At 38.5% G+C, this 16552-nt stretch overlaps 1 protein-coding gene across 1 annotated transcript in view; it reads right to left on the reverse strand.

The window, feature by feature from the left end:
• shank3a (SH3 and multiple ankyrin repeat domains 3a) overlaps window positions 1-16552 on the reverse strand; it is a gene marked incomplete at both ends in the record, with an annotated part of 329579 nt that overhangs the window by 67818 nt on the left and 245209 nt on the right. Inside the window, one exon of the mRNA XM_079825457.1 lies at window positions 9153-9266. Within this exon, the coding sequence (XP_079681583.1) occupies window positions 9153-9266 (114 nt within the window). The remainder of the gene's footprint in view (window positions 1-9152; window positions 9267-16552) is intronic.

The raw sequence follows: 16552 nt of genomic DNA on the forward strand, positions 1-16552 counted from the left end.
ATTTATTGTTAAAAATATTTTAGGTTTTGTTATGTACCGGTAACTTAATAAAAGTTTGATTATTCTATTCGTTCCTGATTTTTTCATTTCAGATCCATTAAATTCAAGCAATTTATATACGTTTTTAAAAGAAGCCATTTTCTGCTTCAGTTTCGGTTTTCACCCAAGTGCATCCTAAATTTTCGGTTTCGGCCCAGAATTTTCATTTCGGTGCATCACTACTTCTCATGGGCTGTTTAGTGGTTGTGTGAACGAGAAACTCAGCAAGTAAACAGATTTGTTCAGACTCAGAGCTCGCGAGTTGTACGTACCTCGGTTTTGAAGTCACGTTTCGGTACAAGTTCGGTACAGCAGTTTTACAAAATTGCTTTTTATTTTTATTAAACAGTGGTTTACTGGGAAAAAAAAGTGTCTGTCCTTAAATGAATTAAATTATAACTAAAAGTTTATTGAAGATATTGCTGTAAACTATATAGGGAGCCCTTACTTGCACATTCATATTAAAGGTTAACAACAGAGCCCAAACCATTAGCCTAAACTCAGTTGCTATTTATTTTTAGGTATAATAATCAACACTCAAATAACATGGACCCACTTTATATTAGGTGGCCTTAACTACTATGTACTAACATTTTAATTAATAATTTGATACAATGCACTTATTGTATTGTGTACATACATGTTTTTACATTGTACTTACATTTCGTAAAATACCTGCATGTAATTACATCTGTAATTAATTTCTGTAGTTACATTTGTAATTACACTGCTGACCCTTCCCTTACACCTAACCCTACCCTTAAACTTACCCATACCACCACACCTGTCCCTAACTTTACCCGTATCCCATCCCAATATCAGCAAAGGTGTTTTGCAATACAATATGAACACAGTAAGTACATTGTACCTATTTTTTGATGTAAGTACATAGTAGTTAAGGCCACCTAATATAAAGTGGGGCCGATAACATAGTACGCAAACATGTAAACTTCACATTAGGCAGTTTTTGCAATAACTTCTAAATCTAATTATAAAATAGTTTTTTCTCCAATTCGTTGTTGAAATATAATCATTTATACACTGTGTCTGTCATTTTCACAACAGATTTATTTAAACATACATGAAATAATCAAGACGTACATCACTAACAGGTTAAGAAGATGCATGTATTTAGTGAAAGAGTTGATTTCTCTAGTGAATACAATTCTGTGGACACTGAATGACTGCCTGAGGTAAATGTGATGCTACATGACATTGTTTAATTTACAAGCAGTTATACTGGGGTCTTTCCGCCGTTGAAACACTGATTGAGCGATTACACCACATATGATACGTGACAGTAAATTATAATGTATCCTCAACATACCTTCAGATGTTCATTCATGTTTATTCTTTAGGAAGAGATGATGGATCACGTTCACAGATGATCGCGTTCACCGCTTGAACTGTGATCAGTCACGCCACATTAAAGCGCAAAACGTTATTTATAGTTTGGATTTCGTGATAAAATGGACAGAATACTTAATATGTCCGTGTGGGAACTCGGATTGAAGTGTGTTCCGCGCTTAAACCAAGCCGACTGTTAACTGTTGAAGATTGCATTCGGAAACTGCGTGAACTGAACCGAAAGCCCTGTACCGAAACGGTTCAGTACGATTACGTGTACCGTTACACCCCTAATTTTCATAGACAAGCGGGCCGGACTTTGGACACCCCTGTTGTAATCTCTCTGGTTCGCACCGCCCGCTCCAATCGGTGCTCAAACCCGGCTCGGGCGTAGGCCAGATATTATTGCTGGCGGGCCAATTTTGCCGACCACTGCTGTAGAGTCTGATGTGTAGTTTGTGGGTGTTTTGCAATTTCACTGAGCAGTGCATGGTCTGACCTTGGGGTGAATTTGCTGGGACGTTCTCTCATGGGAAGATTGGCAACTGTCTTGAATGTTTTCCACTTGTGAATAATTATATAAAAGGTAATAGACTTCAAATAGTTTAGAAATGGTCGTATAACCCTTCTCAGATTGATGGCAGCAACAATTGCTTCTCTAAGCTCATTGATGACGTCTGTCCTCCATGGCACACACACCCGAATGCTTCAGCCCAGCAAACTGCTAATACTTCAGATTTTATAGAGGTGATTTTTTAAACATTTATAGAAATGACAAAATCACACAAAATTTCAAAAAATCAAGAACATTTTTAATTAAACCTTAAAGTATAAAAATACAAGTTTGACTAAAATATTAATAATAAAAAAGTAATAATAATAATATTATATAATTAATACTAAATTACAAAAACACAATGAACAGCCCCTCCCTCTTTTTTGTTTCTGTAACAATCCTATAGTCTCCTATAAGATACATTTAATTGACATTAATTTCACTAGAGCTTATTCTACTCTACTGAATGTTAAATAAATAGAAATGCTAAATAAATATATTGTTAAATAAATGCCTACACTTCCAACCAATCTAAGTACAGAGGTCAACTACAGAGAACAAGGGATGAAAAGATGGAAAGAAGAAAGAAAGTGAGAGAGAGGGGGGGAGAGCTCAAGAGAATGAGATTGATGTCACTCGAGTCACGACACAGCAGTGAGCTCAGAGAGAAATCTGAATGAACATTAGTTCAGGCTTCAGAATCTGACATGCATGACTGAAATCGCTTCACACACACACACACACACACACACACACACACACACACACACACACACACACACACACACACACACACACACACACACACACACACACACACACACACACACACACACACACACACACACACACACACACACACACACACACACACACACACACACACACACACACACACACACACACACACACACACACACACACACACACGCAAGCACACGCAAGCACACGCGCACATTAAGACAAAACAATTCCAAGCTTAAAATTCACACACATTTATGGACATGCACAACTAAGCACACATGCGTGTACACACATACTCACTCTCACTCTCTCTCTCTCTCTCTCTCTCTCTCTCTCTCTCTCTCTCTCTCTCTCTCTCTCTCTCTCTCTCTCTCTCTCTCTCACACACACACACACACACACACACAGTCAGAGCACATAAAGGGATTTGTTGGGTTAAGTTAATTGTACACAGGGTTGTCTTCATCGCTTCAGTGAGGCGAAACATATTGCCTCTACTGTCAAAGTGCTTTCATCTGTTATTGCTGGATAAACACTAACACAAAAGACACACACACACACACACACACACACACACACACACACACACGCACACACACACATGCTCATTTTCGCTCTTCCGGGTCTTGATAGAGATGGACAGATGACAGGTCTGTCTTCACACATTGTTTAATTGACCGATAGCTTGTGACGAGTGTCTGGACAATGACACAGCAACACACACTCTCTCTCCCTCTCATATGCAGCATTATGCAATCCTATTACAGACCGCCTAGTGTTACCAGCTTTAGAGCAGAGATACTAGAGATTAATGATTGTGGAGATGTAGACGCACACGCATTTCACAGTGCATCTGTCATACAGCAAAGCACTGCAGTTCTGAACTAGTCTACAGTTTCTGTGTGTTTTCTTGACATGCAGGAGCTGTCCACCACAGCTGGTGCTGAAAACAGAACAAAGGCTCCTACATTTACATTAATGCACCTGGCAGAAGCTTTTATCAAAGCGACTTCAATTGCATTCAAGGTAAACATTTACATTTCATCAGTTCTTGATTTCCCTGGGAATTGAACGCATTTCCCATGACAATGGTGTTGCTAACGCCATGCTCCACTCAAAGATATACCTGCAGAGAGTGAACCTTTCAGTTGCTGATCTGGCACAGGACATGCCGGAATTCAAATACGTCAAATATGTGATTTTCACGATCCGTCATCTTTACTCAGGGACACTCAGAGTCGGCTAAAAAGTGAACAAAATAAAACCATATTGCCATTCAGACAAGTCAACTACACCGATCAGGCATAACATTATGACCTAATTTTGTATCGGCCCCCTTTTTGCAGCCAAAAACAGCCTTGACCCCTCGAGGCATGGACTCCACTAGACCCCTGAAGGTGTGCTGTGTCTGGCACCAAGATGTTAGCAGCAGATCCTTAAAGTCCTGTAATTTGCGAGGTGGGGCCTCCATGGATTGGACTTGTTTGTTCGGCACATCCCACAGATGCTCGAATGGATTGAGATCTGGGGAATTTGGAGGTCAAGTAAACACCTCCAACTCATTGTTGTGCTCCTCAAACCATTCCTGAACCATTTTTGCTTTGTGGCAGCGTGCATTATCCTGCTGAAAGAGGCCACAGCCACCATGGAATACCGTTTCTATGAAAGGATGTACATGGTTTGCAACAATGCTTAGGTAGGTGATACCTGTCAAAGTAACATCCACATGGATGGCAGGACCCAAGATTTCCCAGCAGAACATTTCCCAAAGCATCAGACTGCCTCCGCCGGCTTGCCTTCTTCCCATAGTGCATCCTGGTGCCATGTGTTCCCCAGGTAAGCCATGCACATGCACCCGGCCATCCACGTGATGTAAAAGAAGACGTGATTCATTGGACCAGGCCACCTTCTTCCCTTGCTCCATGGTCTAGTTCTGATGCTCACATGCCCATTGTTGGTGCTTTCAGCAGTGGACAGGGGTCAGCATGGGCACCCTAACTGGTCTGTGGCTATGCAGCCCCATACGCAACAAGCTGTGATGCACTGTCTATTCTGACACCTTTCTATCAGAACCAGCATTAACTTCTTGAGCAATTTGAGCTACAGTAGCTGTACAGTCTATTTGTTCGGACCACAAGGGCCAGCCTTTGCTCCCCGCATGCATTAATGAGCCTTGGCCGCCCATGACCCTGATGCTGGTTCACCACTGTTCCTTCCTTGGACCACTTTTGATAGATACTGACCACTGCAGACCGGGAACACCCCACAAGAGCTGCAGTTTTGGAGATGCTCTGACCCAGTCGTCTAGCCATCACAATTTGTCTCTTGTCAAACTCACTAAAATCCTTACGCTTGCCCATTTTTCCTGCTTCTAACACATCAACTTTGAGGACAAAATGTTCACTTGCTGCCTAATATATCCCACCCACTAACAGGTGCCGTGATGAAGAGATAATCAGTGTTATTCACTTCACCTTCACCTCATAATGTTATGTCTGCTCGGTCTATATAATGAGAATGATCTCAAGATAAGGGTATTTCTTTTAAAATGTCAGGTTGGTGCAAGCTGTCACATTTTTATTGAGGCTAAATTTGTTAGCCCAATGGTTTTATATTTTGTATTTACATTTCTCCTATTTCATTTTGTAATGATTTTACTGTTTAAATTTCTCTAAAAATCCCCATTGGGTATAATATATGTACACCTGACCTGTGCTTTCTGAAATTACTAGAGTTATAGCTATTTCAGAGTTACTATTTTCTGAAATTATCGCATATATTTTGCACACATATATGTGCACACAGATGCCCATAAATGCGGATGAAGAAGGCAAAAACAAACAGTGCTTCATCCATTAGAAAGATGTAATAAATTGGAAAATGCAATGTTGGCATTGAGTCTGCAAATGTGTGTGTGTGTGTGTGTGAATACACATGATCTGAAGCAAAAAGGAGAAAAACTGTTAATTTTACTCTAATGGGAAGAATAAGACCAATTACAAATTAAGTGTGGTCTCAAGGGATCTTACTGGTTGTAACATTCTTTGTTCTCAGGAGAGTCAATGTTCTTTTCTAATGAAACTAAAGGAAATGAGAGGAGAAAAACTATTAGCGTTAAGACTCTCACTCACACACACATAAAGAAACTCATCAAAGCTTTTAGCATGTTCACTACCATTTGGGGCAGGTACATTTTTTTATGTTTTTGAAAAAAGTATTTGGTCAGAAATAAAATAAAACATCAGGTAAAACTGTAATATTGTGAAATATTATTACAATTTAAAATAACAGTTTTCTATTTTAATATATTTTAAAATGTAATGGATCTTTGTGATGGCAAAGCTGAATTTTCAGTATTATCACTCCAGTCTTCAGTGTCACATGATCCTTCAGAAATCATTCTAATGATGATTTGATACTCAAGAAACATTTATTATTATCAATATTAAAAACAGTTATGCTGTTTAATATTTTAAGCAAAGTGATACATTTTTCAAATCAAATAAATAAATAGAAATCTTCTAAAACATAATAAATGTCTTTACAGTCACTTTTCATCCTTAGTCAATAAACGTATTACATTCTTAAAAAAAAAAAAAACGTACTGACACCAAACTTTTGAGTATGCACATAAATATATACAAGTCATAATATATTGTGTCACCATCAAACATAACATGGACACTCAAAGCCGCTCAACTGAATGTGATCATCATATCCTGTACATCAACCAATGCACCAAGCAGCTTTCAAAACTAGGCATATGTATTACAGCACCATTTTACAAATCTGTTTTAAAGATGGCTGACGTCTCGAGATGTGATTGAAATCCCACATCTGCATTTCCACTTTTCTTTTCCGTATTAGGCTGGCAAGCTAACATTCACCAAAACAACAGGTCCGTGGTTTTAAATCTGTGCTTTAAATGGTAACCCTAAACAAACCCTTGCTCCTTGCTTCAGAATATCAGAACAGAAACCAACTTGTGGTAAAAGATTCTTCAATAAAACATATTCCAGCTGATGGGGAAACTCTGGTGCATCTATAGGGGCTTGCCGGTGGTTTCTTGGCATCATTAGATCTTTCATTTATAGAAGGCCCCCAAAGGATGCAGGCAAGACATCACTCTGAGCTCCCCTTTAACCCGTTTCTCTATGTGTGCGTGTTTGAATTATTGGACACGAGCCATGCTTGTCGTCGGAAAAGGTGTGTGGGAATTTTTCATCTCTCTTTCTCACACTCTCACAATGCATTTAAATGTGATGTTTAGTACAGACAACGGCCTGCCTGCCTGATCGCAATACACAGCCCTAAAAATGACAAACACCTCCAAAACCAGCATTTATGAGAGAGAGAGAGAGAGAGAGAGAGAGAGAGAGAGAGAGAGAGAGAGAGAGAGAGAGAGAGCAGAGTAAAGCACAGGGAGAGAAGTGTATGTGTGTGGATCTGAACACATTTGTTTGAGTTTTCATCTACAGAAATACTGCAGTGTTGAAAATCATTTATGTGAGACAATGCTGTGGGCATTTAGACATTCTAGAGTTGTATGTAAAGCTAGACAATGTAAAAAATATCTTAATAATTTTTTTTTTCTTTTGACAATATTTTAGAAAAATAGCTTGAATGCAACAGCCTGTAAGCGTCTGCTGAATGTCTGCAGAAGCATCTGTACACATTTTAAAAGGGTGATGGAACCATAATTTTGACATCTAGCCAATTAGATTCAACATTTTTGGAGCAACTACAATAGATGCAGTAAAACAATCATTTTAAAGTGCCCCTGTTATGCTATTTTAAAAGTTCCTAATTTTACTTTAGAGGTCTGAAAATGAAAACACTTTCATTTTCTCATAATATCCATTGCACACCACCACATACATGCAACCAAATAACCCATTAGTAATCGGATTGACGGCTCAATCGGACTGAAAAGCCCTCATGTAAACACCTTATGAGGTAATTGAGCTCGATCCCAATGAAATTTCAATCGGATTGAAAGGGGTGGTTTATTCCTTTTCTAATCTGATCGAGAGAACATTTAAACACTTGATCGGATTGAAAACCAAAAATTGTGTATATATGCTCATTGTCTCCAAACTATGACCAGAAATGGATAAATATTAAGTCTGCTGTTTAAAACAAATAAAACTAATTATTATGGGTAAATAGCGGGAAACTTTGCATATTTGTGTAGTGTGCGCATGTAAAAAAAAAATCAATTTTGATTTGAAGCTTGTGACATAAACGCGCACATTAACCCGATCACTTTGTTTTACGTTCATGTAAACACTACATTCAGATTTATCAATCGGAATTAATTCAGTCCGATTGAAACAAAAGTTGTGCATGTAAACATAGCCAATGATTATCAAACGACAATTAAATCTCTCCTTTCCACGAGCCTGCTCTGCTCTGATTGGTCAGATGACCCAGTCTGTTGTGATTGGTCTACCAACTTGGTCTAACGCCTATTACCATAACAGAATTTCAGCTCCAGAAGCTTCCTAAAGCTCAGTGATTGTACACACAGCAAAGACAGTAACGATGGGGTTGATTTTACTAGAGCGCGAGTCCGATGATGAAACATTGGAAGAACTGGATAACTGCTCATGACGTCATAAAAGGGAAGCCACCGTGCCGCCATATTGGTTTTCCAAAGTAAGCTCACACATTCTATTGAATTAATAGGAAATGATATGACTTTAATGAGAAAATATTGCCTAACAAGGAACCATTTTTATATCTGAAGTCTCCCTGTACCCTACACTCAAACATCCTAAGCATGTAATGCCTGAGATATAAACACAAAACTATGCATTTTGAGCACCGGTAGAAAGTATATAGGGTGAATTCAGGGTGATTGGGACACATTTTCCAAGTCATCTCAATGGCGAAAAGTGTCCCAATCACCCTGAAATCACCCTACATGTACACAACATGGAACCAGCAGCTAGCTATAGCGTTGAAGGGCAGGTCAAGTTGTTCGCAAGCGGACAATATAGAACATAGGCAGACATTAGCCAAATGTGTTACCCAGTGACGTGTAGCCATAACGGAAGTGGCATTTGAATTCTTGACGACTCGTTTATGTTCAGAGTCATTTCTTTATTTATCGTGCACTTTCGGCTTCACAACTTTGCAGATTGTTAACATTCACAGACAGCTAAATTATACATTGCATGAAATGTAATAATCGAAAAAGCATAATGGGGGCACTTTAAAGCAATGGAACATCGTATTTTAAGCTGATTCGATGGAATGGACAATTCACAGAAATCAATTAAACAAGGTGCGGATGCAAAACTGGTACACTGGCACAGTTATAAAGGCCACAAACATGTTAAAATCATCACACTACAATAGTGTCGGTTAATTGTATATTGCCAACAGAATATAATATATAATAAATATTTCATATATTGTCCAGCCCTAGTTGTATGTAAATGTGTATTTGTGCATCACTTACCAAGTCGAGGATCAAACTGTCTCATCTGTACCTCCTCCACGCAGTCTGCAGGAAACCAACCAGTTCTTCCTTTTACAGTGCCCTCCCAGAAACCCCCTTCTCCTATACTTAACACTGAGAGAGACAGAGAGAGAAAGAGAGACAAAGAGACATTAATTGTCATCTCATGAACACAAATCATATGATTGTTGATTAGACATAAATCCCCAGGGAAGTCAGCTAACATCCTGGATCATAATACCTGCATGAAATAAATAAAATAAAATAAGATACAATTAAATAAACTAAATAAAAAATATATTTTCTTTTGAGGTTAGGTTAATCTAATTGATCACTGAAAGAATTTCCATCAATTGGAAAACCAATGATATATAAAGCAAACACTTTTTTTTCTGAAAATGCAAAAAGTTTGAATTGATGGGTATAGTTTAATTAAGTTACATTATATAAAATCAATAGAAGTCTATGACAAATTCCCATTCAGATGTGTGGTGTGTGTGTGTGCGCGTATGAATGCGATCTCAGCACGCATTCAAAGATCTTTTTCCTTTTCCAAAATGAGCTTGAAGAGGGAGAACAGATAGATGAAATATTCTGTGACGTGAGCTGAATGACCAGTTGAAACAGAGTAAGAGTAGAACATTCTGTTCAACAGGAAACTGATTCATCCTGTGATATTGTACACTAACTCAAGTAACACAATGCATTACATGTGGTGACCACACCAGACAAACTAAAAACATATACAATCACATGTATCAAGTCCTTCAGCATTGTAGTTGCTAGGATACTGTAGTTTAAAAGCATTGGGTGTATGAGTGTGTGTTTATCAAAAGAGCAAGGTGTGCAAAAAGGGCAGGTGGCCAATTTTGTGGTACTCTTTATGAATTCCATAAATCAATAACAACAATGTGAGCGTGTGCTGTGTATTCTGTGTACACACCTATAGGGTTTAATTCAGGCTGAAGTAGATCTTTAAAGGGATAGTACACCCAAAAATGAAAATTACCCCATCATTTACTCGCCCTCAAGCCATCCTAGGTGTATAAGACATTCTTCTTCCAGAAGAATACAATCGGAGTTATATTAAAAAATGTCCTGGCTAATCCAAGCTTTATAATAGCAATAAATGGAGGTCGAAATTTTGAAGCCCAAAAAAGTGCATCCATCCATCATAAAAGTGCTCCACACAGCTCCAGGGGGTTAATAAAGGCCTTCTGAAGCGAAGCGATGCATCTGTGTAAGAAAAATATCCATATTTAAAATCTTATAAACTAAAATAACTGGCTTCCGACAGACGGTCGTACGCATCGATTTACGAATGAGTAACCCCTGACCTGACGCATGATGTATTGACAAACGCGGACGTGCAGAGAATAGAGCAAAACAAAACACCGGTCACAAATTAGAAGTCTAAAACTAGAATTTTAAAAGAGAAATGTAGGAGGAGCTTCAGTTTGTTGCACAGCCCAATTAGTTCGAACCGCGAGAGGCGTCAAAGCTTACGCCACTCCTACATCCTACGTGATACATTGCGTTACTCTTTTGGCGCAAGTCGACTTGCATAGGCAGTGTGCTGCTGGAAGCTGGTTATTTTAGTTTATAAAGATTTAAATATGGATATTTTTCTTACAAAAACCCATCACTTTGCTTCAGAAGGCCTTTACTAACCTTTTATGGATTGCTTTTATGATGGATGGATGCATTTTTTGGACTTCAAAGAGGACAGTGATATAGCCTACACCTAGGATGGCTTGAGTGAAATCACGGGATAATTTACATTTTTGGGTGAACTATTCCTTTAACTGGAGATGGCATATAATGCAAATGAAAACCACTAGTTTTTTTCAGTGTGTCTTTCAGCCTCTTAAGCCGCGTTTCCACTGCAGGAACTTTCCCCAGGAACTAGGGACTTTGGGGTGGTACTCGTGTGTTTCGACCGCAGGAACCAGGGTCTAAATGAAGTTCCGGGTAAATATTTCCCCCTCCAAATGGCCCTGCTCGCGAGGTAGTACTTTTTCAAAGTTCAGGAACTCTCAGGGGTGGGACTTGGGCACTGAACATGCTGATTGGTTGAGCTCATGCAGCATTTTTAAAAGTCTTGCGAGGTTCGTTCTGCATTCAGTAAATATCAGTCTTGCTCTTTCTGTCCAATGGTCGCGCGTCTCAGCAATCGCACGGTCAATGTCCGTAATAGCTGATAATAACATACGTTGTCTTATTTTAAATCTAGCTTTACGAGCTTTCAGAATACGCTTTAGTATCAGTGCTCGTCTCTTTTCCGCCGTTTTGTTAATTACATCTTTAGTAAACCAATACATAACTAGCAAAAGCAGCGCTGCAAGCATCTCCTCCATACTTGTTATTGTTGCGGACAGTATCGCACAAAAATGATTATTGTCCGTCGCTGACTGGGAGGATAAGTTGCGCGCAGTCCCACGTCTCTGGACTAATTTGCCTAATCTTTACGGTACTTTAGACCGCAGTGGAAACGCAGACAGTAGCAGGTCTGGGGGAAAAAAGTTCCTGTAAAAAAAGTTCCAGGTACAAATTGTTCTGGGTAATTTCGGTGGAAACGGGGCTTTAGTGAAGTACTTGTTCCCCCTGCTCTTCTAGTTTAATCTATGATGAAAGTGCTGCTTGATGGTCTACAAGGCCAATTGACCCTTCACTAAGCTATATACAATATCACTAATACCACTGTGCAAACATTAGACTGATCATTTCAGTACAGTTGTGTTTAAAACTGAAATAGATCCTCATTAGGAAAACACCTATTTCTATATGCAAAAATGACAGATGGCAACAGTAGCCAAGGAACGATTTGTCAGTTACATTTTTAAGGTGGGGCATGGTGAAAGATCAATTGATCTATATACACCTTTCATTGACACACCATTCTTCACATAAACAAAAACAGTTTTCTACTGAGCAAGACTCAAAACCTATTCATCTAAATCCAAACAATTATACTGTATTTTTAATCAGGAGATTTTAAATTCTGTGAGTGGTTTTTAGTGTTGATCAAGCCGGAAGCACAGCCATTAGAATATTATCACCTCAGTGCTACTGACTGAGGTTACAGGCACACACACACACACACACACACACACACACACACACACACACACACACACACACACACACACACACACACACACACACACACACACACACACACACACACACACACACACACACACACACACACACACACAGCCTCCAGCTTCCAGATACAAACAAATGGATGCCTCTGCTGCATATGCAACAATTACACACTTGTGCAAATGAGGTTCGTCATGTAACAAATTCAGGAGAAGAGATGCACATCTCATCAGTGATGCTTCTTATTTTAATGTTTTTGATATTTGAGTCCAGAGAAATCTCAGTGTAATGACTGTTTGTGAACTATATGAATTGCGTAGAGGGGACATTTCATGGAAAACAGGATTTTATGGATATTAGATGGAAAAATTGGTCATACTGCATGAAAATATTTCTAAATATGGGGGCTCACAGAAAATGTAATATTTGCTGGATGTGGGTAGAAGCAACTGACTCTAGTAACACAGAACAGTAAGTTTGGGGAAGAAGTCAGATCCTTCACATAAGAAGATATGAACATGAAATGTAAAGCTGAACTCAGAACATGTCACCATTATAATATCAGAACTATAAGTACATTAACATATGGATATGCACATCTATCCATCTATCTATCTATCTATCTATCTATCTATCTATCTATCTATCTATCTATCTATCTATCTATCTATCTATCTATCTATCTATCTATCTATCTATCTATCTATCTATCTATCTATCTATCTATCTATCTATCTATCTATCTATCTATATATATCTTTATTAATAGCAGAAATTACAAATTATATTATAGTTGTCATATTTATAAACACAATATTGCATGATGCAAAAATGATGGATTTGTAATTTCTAACCCAGCCTTTCAGTAAAATTTTAAGCCCTAGAGGGAAGACAAAAATTGTCACATAAAACGAAACTGTCGTCCCATTACAAAAAAGAAATACCACAAATATACTGAGATATATTCAAATATATAAAATATATTTAAGCATAAGTGACATCTGTGCAATCCCTTTGACACATCCTGAAGGATCAACTCATCCTCTTTAAACCACAATGACTAGAAAAAACAGCATGTCTGTTAGACCTTTTATTAGGTCCACGCGTGTCTTACATAACGAATCACTCAACGGACTCGCACAAGTGTGTATACAAAGTACCAGGAGTGGGCTCGCTGGACCTCTCTAACCCGCATGCCCGGACATGCTTGGCATATTGGAAACAGGCCCTCACACATACTGGCAAATGGCATCATGGGAGAAACACTCGCCAAGCTCTCAGTGACAGTCCCTGACCATCAACCGGCAGCCGACTGAGGCAAACTGCCACGGCAAGCTCTTGACAGAAGGACCATTGTTCCAGAGGATAACGGTATTTTTTGCACTGCCTTGAATTTATGTTGATTACTTTTTAAAATGTAATTTGTTACAATTATATTACAGAATTATGCACACACACAAATGTGTGTGTGTGTGTGTGTGTGTGTGTCTATGTATGTGTCTGTGCCAGCTTGAGTATTAGTATGAAGTAGATGTCAAGCCCTCTTCTACTACCAGTGAAATGATCACAGTCGCCTGCTCCTGCATTAAGAGTGTGTGTCAGTCTACGATAGCATGTGTGCATGTTCCGATCTGTTAACCATCTTATTAACTTGATATGTAATAAACTTTAATCTGTGCGAAAGAACCGTCGGTTGACTTAAGATGTACGTCAATCACATGCTAATCAACTGGGTTCAATTCTGCGCTCTCTCTCTCGCTCTATAAATAGAATGATAGCCGCAGCTCTAAATTTACAGTCTACAGTCACTCAAAGTCATGTAAATGTGTAAATGTGATATTTAAGTGACATAAATAAATAAACAAATGGTAATTTGATTTAATCAAAAATAAGATGAAATTGTGATGATAATCAAACAATTTTAATTAAAAAACATAGCTGCAAGCAGCAATTAATGGGGCCAAGCACAAAAAAGGCACAATGAGTTATGCAAGTATGGCTGGGAGCATCAGACCAACTACAACAATGAGTCATTATTTTTGTAAGATTTTAGTCTGAAGATGTATGATTTTAGTCCAGTTAAATATCTCCTTTTATTCATAAACTCAATCACTTGTGATTTAATTGCTTATGTCATTTGACCATTAGTTTTACCAAATTGTGGTGGTGTGGTCAGTGTGAGGAAACAATTAAACATACAAAGTTGGTGTGACTATGCCTAAGCTTTGCAGAGATACAGTGTCAGAATCGGTTTGGCATCATGCCATCAAATTCATCAGTGCATTAAATGAGAATGGTGTGGCCTATCAAAAAGCTTTTAATAACTGTATGCTGGCATGGTCTTAAGATGATTTGAATTGAATTTGGTGGAAATTGGCCCAAAAGTCTGGGAGGAACTGAAAAAGTTTTCAAAGAAAATCATAATGGCAGACAGGACGTTTGGCTGATTAGTTCATAATTTTTTTTTAAATAGAAGAACAGACGAAAATATGAGCTGAAAATATATGCCCCCCTGCCCTGCCCCTCAGTGTTCAGTGCTCAGGTTTTACTCTCGCTTTGGCCGCTATCACGGCGCGATGTAATGCTTTGCTCAATATTCTGCTCTATGCATGTGTGCTCCACTCACGCTCATCGGAAAAGCAAAGTCCGCTCAAATAACGCACCGACATCAAGCTCTACTTTGCTGTAACATGGTGTGGTATAGCCGTGCTAGGCAATGCTGCATGGAAAAATAGTGCTACCCTCTCGTTCACTGATCTGTTTTCCGCTAAGCTCTGCTTACATAATCGCTCTGATAATAATACATCATTTGAATAATTGGTCAAAAAATAAATCTTTTACATCTGATTCTGATGCATAAATCTTAATAAAGAATAATATATGGATATTTAATAGTTACATTTTAGAGTGTTAATTTCAATAAAAGTGTGGATATTTTATATTATTGGCTTGCATTTTTTTTATTTTAGTATCATTAAAATTAAGTCTAATATGACTACAATTATACAAAAAAGGTCATTTAAAATAAATAAATATATTTTTAAAAGCATTTTCAGTTTTGGTTTTCGGCCTGATGCCTGATATGGAAAAAATTGATATAATTTGACTGCTGAAGAGTTATAAGTAAAAATAGCAATTTTTTTAATACTGTAAAATGAAAGTGACTTGACTTGACTTAATATCTTCTGTCCAGTAGGTGGCACTGTGCCAAAACGCTCCAAGTAGTCTCAGGTCATGCTTGTGATGATGTACCAAGATTCGTCTCAAGCCCTGTCCCAAATGGCACACATACACTGTGTCCCAAAGTGAAGTGCACGAAGGCTGAACCAAGGGACAGGGTTGCCAGGTCTGCACAGCAAAACCCCTCCAATTGGACACCCCTTCACTTTGGGACACAGCTTTCATGTGCACTATCGGTCTTGTGGACTTACAGTCGCCGCTGCGTGCACGAGACCGCAGGGTGTCCCGTTTGTCATTTTAGGTCTCAGAAGGGTGCTCGCGAGCGCCCCCTTTGCGGTCGATATGTGCCCTCGAAGCTCACTTCTGCCGTGCGTACACTGGTGCAGGTTACGCAGCGGACTTCTTCCCTGCAGTCAAAGCGGCATTACGTTGTGAAAGTGCGGACTCAGAGAAAGACAGCGAGGGTTTAGGGTGCCATTTGGGACAGGGCCTTCATAGACCCTTTTCACATTTCTAAGTTTCTTAGAGCTGAAGTCGTCATAGTTGGGTTAACTATTGTAGTTGTGAATGAGAGAATACATTAACTATTTTTTTTGTGTACCCATTTGCTCAAATAGCAAAAGAAAAACGACACAATAGTGATTTTACAACTTTCATAAAGAGGGGAAAAATAGAGTGATTGATAACGGCAGTCAAAAGAGAGAAATATGTGAATTTTTACCATCACTCCCATAGACGCTGTAGAAACACCCTTGCAGCAGCAGTAACTTTTTTTTTTTTTTTTTTTTGATGCAAAAGTTACAAAATACGAAGTATTAGTGTTATAAATGTACATACATTTAAAAAAATATAAAAAACGCTGCAGGATTTACGATATTGATGACAGTTAAAACGCGTCATCACAGTCTGTGAAAAGGGTCTATACACTAAAGCTTTGTGGAGATATAGCCTTGCATCCATTTTGACATGCTCTTCGTCAAATTTGTTCGGAAGTTATTTGAGAACAGTTTGGTTTATCAAAAAGATTTGAATAACTTTTTGCCATCAAGCTCTAAAGATGACGTGAGCCAATTTTGGTGAAAATCAGACAAACCGTCTAAATTAGTAACTGGCCA

Source organism: Gobio gobio (assembly GCF_949357685.1).
Source record: "Gobio gobio genome assembly, chromosome: 9".
In the NCBI taxonomy this organism is placed as follows: Eukaryota; Metazoa; Chordata; class Actinopteri; order Cypriniformes; family Gobionidae; genus Gobio; species Gobio gobio.